General features: G+C 44.3%; 1 protein-coding gene across 1 annotated transcript; it reads right to left on the bottom strand.

Annotated features, from left to right (window-relative positions):
* Positions 1–2,334: 2,334 nt before the first annotated feature.
* On the bottom strand, positions 2,335–8,169 carry Dph3 (diphthamide biosynthesis 3). Its single transcript, XM_005348652.3, is given in 4 exon segments — positions 2,335–5,128; positions 7,468–7,542; positions 7,962–8,029; positions 8,032–8,169. Coding segments are annotated over 4 exon segments (246 nt in total). The 5' UTR covers positions 8,069–8,169; the 3' UTR covers positions 2,335–5,062.
* Positions 8,170–8,217: the final 48 nt, after the last annotated feature.

Raw genomic sequence — 8,217 nt, 5'->3', positions numbered from 1 at the left:
CGTGCGCCACCATCGCCCGGCTTTATTTTCTGTTTTTAATGAAAAAAAATTTACACACTATATTTTGATCGTGATGTCCTCTCCCCCAACTCCTCCCAGCTCCTCCCACTTTTTTACCCACTTAATTTCATGTTCTTTTTCTTTCCGGAAAAACAACAAAACAAAGAGCCAAGAAGACAAAGATAATACTTTGTTCTGATTGGTTTTTTTAGCCCCAGGCATTTGAACATTTGGTCCTCAGCTGGTGGTGTTTTGGCCTTGCTGGAGGAAGCGTGTCACTGCTGTGGTGACAGGCTTTGGGAGTCCCACTTTCAGTTCACTCTGCTTTGTTGAGTTTGTGGTTTAAGATAATATCTCTCAGCTTCTTGCTCTGGCTGCCTACTGCCATGTCTCCTCCACTATTCTGAATTCGCCCTCTGAGACCATAAACCATACACTCTCCCTTAAGTTGCCTTTTGTCATGGTGTTTTATTTCAGCAGCAGAGCAATAACTAGAACACCTGTCTACTCTTTCCACAGCCGGGTTCTCAGTGGCCTTAAGCATCAGGCTTCTTTCCCAGTCATCAGCTCAACTACTCTTGTAAGAGCACCAACCCTCTTTGCCTTACTGACACTAGACTCAAAACTATATTCCTCAACTAACAATAAGAAAATCCCGAGTCCAAATCCAAATCATCAAACTAGAAAAAACAGCAAATTCCTATCTAAGAGTACTACTGTCCGTGAGACAAGCAAGTGCAGGGAATAGCGTAGCAACCTTTGGACTTGAGTTTGGGCCATGCAAACCCCTCTTCTAACAGTGCACATGATCACCCAAGCCCATTACCTGCATGTACTATGTGCACAACCCACTCTAAACAATACAATACATTTACCTTCTCCTCAACAACCATCAATATTAAACATTCTATTAAATCATATTCTGAGCCGGGCGGTGGTGGCACACACCTTTAATCCCAGCACTCGAGAGGCAGAGGCAGGCGGGTCTCTGTGAGTTCGAGACCAGCCTGGTCTACAGAGCTAGTTCCAGGACAGGCTCCAAAGCCACAGAGAAACCCTGTCTAGAAAAACCAAAAAAAAAAAAAAAAATCATATTCTGGTTATAGCCAGGAATAAAAGTAGGGAGGCCTTTGACAAAGCAAAGGTCCCTCCCTCTTAGCTCAACTAGAGCCATATTTAGTTTAACCTGAAACTGACCCCTCTCACCCCCATCCCCGTGGTGGTTTGAAAGAAAATGACTTCCAAAGGGAGTGGTATTTATGGGAGGTGTGGTTTTGTGGGAGAAAGTGTGTCATCGTAGGGGTGGGCTTTGAGGTCTCATATGCTCATGATACTGCCCACTTCCTGTTGCCGGCAAGATGTAGGAATCTCAATTACTGCTCCAGTACCATGTCTGCCTGCATACTGCCATGTCCCACCGGGATAATCGCTTGAGCCTCTGAACAGTTAAGTGAACTAAATGTTTTCCTCTATAAGAGTCGCCGTGGTCATGGTGTCTCTTCACAGCAATAGAAGAGACACTCCTTTCTGCTCCTGCTATGAAAAATCCCCTGGGAAAGTACCCAAGCACCGTTTTAGGAACTTGGGTCCAAATGCCCCAGTTAACTGCATGGTTTTGGTTTTTGTTAAACTGCTTGCTTACTTTACTGTGTTCTTTGCCTTTAAAAGCCCCTTGTAAAATGCATTCAGCAGTGCTCTGGGAGAAGTGACTCTCCAGACAGTCCCCAGTGAGGCTAATGCAGACTCAATTCTGACTTCGGCCACTGTGAGTCATCTTTTAGTCTCTAGCCCACAAGGCCAACATTGCCTACACTAGTTTTGGATGCACAATAAAATAGACTGTCTTCAAGTAAACTGTAGGGGATATCCCCCTTTTTTACTGTCTACAGAGCATGAAGTATGCAGGATTCAAATCATATGCATGTTGGGTGCAAGCACAGTATAGAAGTGTTATGTAATTTAGTCTGTCAGTCAAAATGGAGAACCATCCAAACTACATCCCTTCTAAGCAAACTCCTTCTAAGACCCCATGAAAAGCCAACAACAACCTGGAGCCTTTGAGTACGTTCTCCCACGGGGCCTCCTTTCTAATCAGGGCAGTGGCTTCTCTTTAAACTAAGTTTCCTGGGTACTTTGGCGATGTTTGAGCTGTTATTTCAGTTCCTTGAAGAGGCCAAGAACCTCAAAATCCAGCCCAGACTTCAATCACCATAACGTCCGTAATCCACTTACAATGGCCCAAAGTTAAGAGTTCTATCTTACGTAAAATCACAACACCAAAAACCTTGAATGTAAAATTTTGGTATTTGGAGGAAAAAGAGCTTCACGAAAATATGAATTTGCATGATCTCATTTTATTAGCCTAGCAATACAAATCATTCTAATAAATTAATACATACAAGTCTAAAAAATTGTTGGCTGTATATGAATGTGTTGCTAACTTATGTGCAGAATCCTTTGAAAAACTGATTTAAAACTTTTGTTTGTTTGTTTGTTTGTTTTTCAAGACAAGATTTCTCTGTAGCCTTTCCTGGAACTAGCTCTTGTAGACCAGGCTGGCCTCAAACTCACAGAGATCCGCCTGCCTCTGCCTCCCGAGTGCTGGGATTAAAGGTGTGAGCCACCACTGCCTGGCTTGACTTAAAACTTTTCAAGCTCTCAAGTATAATGCTATGGGAGAAGAGTGGAGCTTCCATCGGCTATGATTCATGATGGTTTGGAGTCTATAAAGGTTTGAGTCCTGGCAATGAGAACTGATGGCTGAGAGATCATCTGACTATCCTAACCGCACAGACGAGAAATCTGTAGGCACTGGCGAAGCCTACAGAGCTCAAGACACAGCCGGTCCACTTACGGAATTTCGGAAATGTTTGGGAGTCCAGTCATATCTGAATGGCCTTAGTTTTTTCTGTTTAATACAGGACTAATAGCTGGTATTCCTTTGGCAGTTTTTAGACTTGCTCGGTTGTTTTAAGGACAAAACCACACCCACTTCAACCAATCACTGGCCGGCAGTCTGCTCATGCTTTTCCCTCCTGAGGTGTCTCAAATCAGACTGTTCTGCTACACTGTGTTCACGGCAGAGAGAGTCTGTTACTGAAATCTCCACAACCACGGCTCTGAGCACAGGACAGTCTCCGTGTAGCTCATGCTCAACAGTACCCTGCTCTGTCTTATCTGAGCAGTGGCTTTGTTCTCTAAGATCACTTGGGGAGCAAAGAGCGGTAAGATTTCCTATCCTATTAAAAATGTGCTGGCTGGAGACCCAAAGCAGAACTAGAGCACTTGCCCAGCACGTGCAAGGCTCGAGGTTCAACACATCCCCACCTGACAAAAAACAAAGAAATGTAATGTAAGATGTACAACACACTTCTGGAAGCTTTTAACTTACTTTGCCTCAGCCTAATGGCTACCTAGAACTGTACATTACTCACTGGTTAAAAAAACAACCCGGTTACATATTTTAATTTTAAGCCTCCATTGAGTGGGTACAACATATTTATTGGCTATTTTCTTTTTAAAAAAGAATTTTATTTAGTTGTATAGGTGTTTTGTCTGTGTCTGTGTAACCACATGCATGCCTGGTGTCCACAGAGGTCAGAAGAAAGCATGAGAACCCCAGGAACTGGAGTAACAGCCGTGAACTATGCGAGTACTGGGGACTGAACAGGTCCTCTTGGGCCTTAACCCATCAGCCTTCTCTCCAGTCCCTACTGGCTTTTTCAGTTGCGGGAGCCACGCCCCAATCAATCTGCTGGACACCAGTACACTTTCAAGTCTATGCATTCATAGCAAAGCTGTATTTACAGAAACTCTCAGACCACAGCGAGGGAAGAGTGTTTCTCCTTCTCATCATGTGCAGGCTTGTTAGGCGTGCCCTCATGCTCTGCCATGGAGGTGTCACTTATGAGGACTAGCGGTCACACAGGCCGTGACAAATGCTGCTATGTGAAGACTCAACCTAACCCATCTGAAATGCGGTCCCTTGGTCACCTCAAGAAATAAAGGCCCAGATACAGAAACGCTTGCTCCAGCCTGGAACAATTATTCATGTACTTTCATTTGCCAAGTTGGCAGACTTCATGCCTCGCAATGACAGTAGTTTTCCTCCATTGGCTGTGTTTCTTTTCCTCCCGTCCTAACGTAAGGGATGCACCAAGTATCAGGAGCTGTTCCTTTTACCATTTCCCTCTAGCTTGGCCCTCCTCAGTCACTAAGTGGAAGCTACAGAGAAACCTTGGCCTCACACTCAATTCTATGACTGAACTCTGTGCATGAAGAGCAACAGGAATGACTGCAAACACGAACAATGCAGTCGCAGCAAGATCAGGGCGGCTGGCTGCCAAAGGAGCCAGAGCGCAGCAGCAGGAAAGGCACAGATTCCCCTAGGTTTCCAACAAAGCAAATGACAGAGAAAGGCCTCGTCTGAATCAGCTCTGCAGCTCCATCAAAATAAGGAGCATGCAGGCTGCAAAGATGGCTCAGAGATTGAGGCCATGTAGTGCTTTCCAAGGACCCAAGTCTGGGTCCCAGCACCCATGTCGGTGGCTCACAACCATTTGCGACTCCTGTTCTAGGAGACCCGATGCCTCCAGCCCTCCTGAACAGCTGCACTCAACACACACACACGCCCCGACACAAATGAACACACACACACACACCACACACACATATACACATAATAAAAATAAAACAGTAAATCTTTAAAAAAAAATAAAACACCTCAGGATTGAAGTAGATAATGTTGTTTTCAGAAAAATGAGTTAGTTTTAAGATGTTCAAATGGTGCAACCAGGAAAAAGAAAAAGTGCCAGATCATAAGACTCTTCCTTTAAATTCAGATGGACAATCAGGAATCCTTCTAATGCCGTGTAAGCATGAAATCCAGGGCTGACGTCACGGGCTCATTTCTTATGAAGAATTCAGCAGCTGATGATGATGCCCACCCATGGAAGAGCAAGCCCCAGAGAGCTGTCCTGTGGAGAGGGGGCTCACTCAGCACTTAATCTGTTCACCTGGAGTCATTGCCTGCTGCCCAGGATGTGGGTCCCTGAGGGCTTCTTCAGCATTTAACTAACTCTTTGTTGGGTGAAGGTGCTGGGACTGTTTCTCCAGACATAAATTGATCCTAAGACAGAAGAAGAAAGGCTATTAGCCACCAGGTGTCTGTTGCACAAATGCATTAACATCTTCTTCACTGCTATATCATTTGTTTCTATTATTATCATTACTATTATTATTATATGCTAGCAATAAAAACATCAAATGTGAAATTTAGGAAAAATCTATAGTATTAGAAAAATGGCAACAAAAAATTTAAAAAGTCTAAGACTTCAGATTAAAAACTGTTGTCCATTGTACAATGTTAGCAGGACCCTTGCTCTACACTAGATATTAGTAGCCATCTCTGTGAAACAACTTGAGGCAAAGAAACATCTTAAAGATTTATTATATTTTCACTTATGTATATGTCCTACCCCACGTGTGTGGGCGGGGCAAAGAAGAGATCATCAGATTCCCTGGAGCTAGAGTTACAGGTGGCTCTGAGCCACCAGGGTGGGAGACAGAAATGGAACTCCAGGCCTTTTCAGAAACTCTTAGCCACTAACCATCTCTCCAGACCCTACAGCATTTCATTTTTGTGGTGTCAGCACTAGAATAAGAATTAAGAGCATATTGAAGTTTAGTCCTAAACTCATTGTTTAATAAGCAGTGTCTTATAAACATGCCCATCTTGCGAGAAAGCAACCACTTCCCAGAAATTAACGTGTCACATCTTTTAAGGTTTTGCATTAATCAGTTCAATATCTGCCTGATAATTCAAATATGTAGCCTCTTTAAAAATAGGTCTCTGTAGCTGGGCGATGGTGGAGCATGCCTTTAATCCCAGCACTTGGGGGGGCAGAGGCAAGCGGATCTCTGTGAGTTAGAGACCAACCTGGTCTACAGAGCTAGTTCCAGGACAGGCTCCAAAGCCACAGGGAAACCCTGTCTCGAAAAAAAAAAAAAAAGTCTCTGTATTTCTCAACACAGACCTGAAATGAAATAATATCTAATTTGAAAATGAGGTTCAGTCTCTGATCTTTATTTTGGGTTTGTTTTTGTTGCTTTTGCTTTTTTTGCAGGGAGCTGGCTTTTTGGTCTTTTTTATTTTTTACTTTTTTGGATTTTTCAGGACAGAGTTTCTCTATTTAACAATCCCAGCCTTTCTAGAACTCTCTCTATAGAGCAGGCTGACCTCAAACTTACAGACCTCCATCTGCCTCTGCCCCCTGAATGCTGGGATTAAAGGTAGGGGGCACGACCCCCAGCTCTGTCTCTGGTCTTTTATCCTGGTTGATGCCAGCTACCACAAGAACTCTGCACATCTACACTGTGATTCCCAAGGAGTGAACCCCTAGTCTGTCCTTGTTGCTCTTCGTACCAGAGACCATTTTAATTCAAGAATGAATCATTAGAGTTCTACACTATTGTCTGAACTAAAGCCTGCCTCTCACATAGCTCTGTGCTCTGGGCTAATTCACCCTACACTCATTTTAGAGTTCATCCTTAAGACTGTTAAGCTCCTTACTTAAGACTCCAAAACATTAACTGCACTTTGGGTGGGGCATAAAAGCATTTACCCCCTTCCTACAGTCATTCTCATTGGGTATGAAGGAACAAATTTAACATGAAACTGTAAAATCACAGCTAGGAATCTGAGAAATCTCAAACAAGATAATGTTGATTGTATGCATAAACCAGACAAGCAATAAAATGCAGTCTTTCGAAATGTCCTGCAGCTCTAAACAACTAAATATTAAATACAAGGGAAATGCCAAAAGAAAGAACATCAACTAAAATGACTTCCTATTTTTTCATTCCTGATTAAGTCTTTTCCATTAGATTTTCATTATAGAGCAATTGCCTTTCCAAAGTGAACACGTTACATAATTTAAACGTGAACAACATTATCATACAGCTACGTACGACCATTTTTAAAGCTTTTTTAAAATAGCCCTTGGTAATGCCTTTAATCCCAGCACTTGGGAGGCAGAGGCAGGCGGATCTCTGGGAGTTCAAGGCCAGCCTGGTCTACAAGAGCTAGTTCCAGGACAAGAACCAAAAGCTACGGAGAAACCCTGTCTCAAAAAAAAAAAAAAGAATAGCCCTTGGTCTACCATAAAGTTAAGAAAACAGTCTTCTAGGCCGGGCGTGATGACCCACACCTCTAAACACAGCACTGGGAATCAAAGGCAGGGGGAGCTCTATGAGCTCAAAATCAGCCTGGTCTACATAGCGAGTTCCAAGAAAGCCAGGGCTATATAAAGACCCTGTCTCAAAAAAACAAACAAACAACAATAACCCCCACCTCCACCCCCCAAATAAACCAAAAACCCAATACTCTTCTGCACTTTTATATCAGACAGGCTGCTTTAAGGTTTTGTCATCATCTCACACCACCACCCCCTTTAATGTATCCCTTACTTTGTCATAAATCACTTTTATAATGAGAGAGCAGCTAGGACACGTTGCCACGTCTTCTCCATTCTCCAAGTCTTCCTACGACGAAATCAAACAATGTACGGTCAGCACAGCCTTCCTTCCGTCATCTTCCCACAAACCTCTCCCATGTCTATGTGCAAGTCTTGGGTTGGGTAATAACGCAAAGAACTTTTCCCCAAGTGTCACCTCGGAAAACAACCAGGGAGATTAGACTGATTCGATCTACTCCAAAATCCTGGGGTACAAGATCGAGTTCCCTTCTCAAGGAAGCTACCGGGGGCGGGGGGGGGGGGAACGGAGATTTTTAAGGATGGGGCTAAGGAGAACTGCGCCCCCAGCCAGACCGTCTACCCCTGACAGCTTGTTACTACTTCAGGGGCAGGGGTTCAGAAGAACACGTGAGAGACTGAGGCTTGCCAGAGGCACCGGAAGCGAAAATGCGCAAGCACGGAGTCGCCGGCGGGCCCTAAGGATACCTTGGTGATGGAGAAGTTATCCCCACAGGGACAGGGGTAGAAATAAGTCTCCGAGTCCTCTTCATATCAAAGTCCTCAATCTCCACTTCGTGGTGAAACACCGCCATGGTCACCGAGCAGAAACTGCATCAGTGCCCCTAACTCCGCCGGGGCACAGAAGGTCTGGCGTCCCGATCCACCCGGACAATCACTTCCGGGAGGGCGCAAGGAGATGACGTACCTCCGACGCCGCGGCCAAATGGGTGACCGGGTCGCG

Source organism: Microtus ochrogaster, chromosome 6 (assembly GCF_000317375.1).
Source record: "Microtus ochrogaster isolate Prairie Vole_2 chromosome 6, MicOch1.0, whole genome shotgun sequence".
Lineage (NCBI taxonomy): Eukaryota > Metazoa > Chordata > Mammalia > Rodentia > Cricetidae > Microtus > Microtus ochrogaster.
The sequence above is the reverse complement of the archived record's forward strand: the minus strand, read 5'-3'. Positions and strand labels throughout refer to the sequence as shown.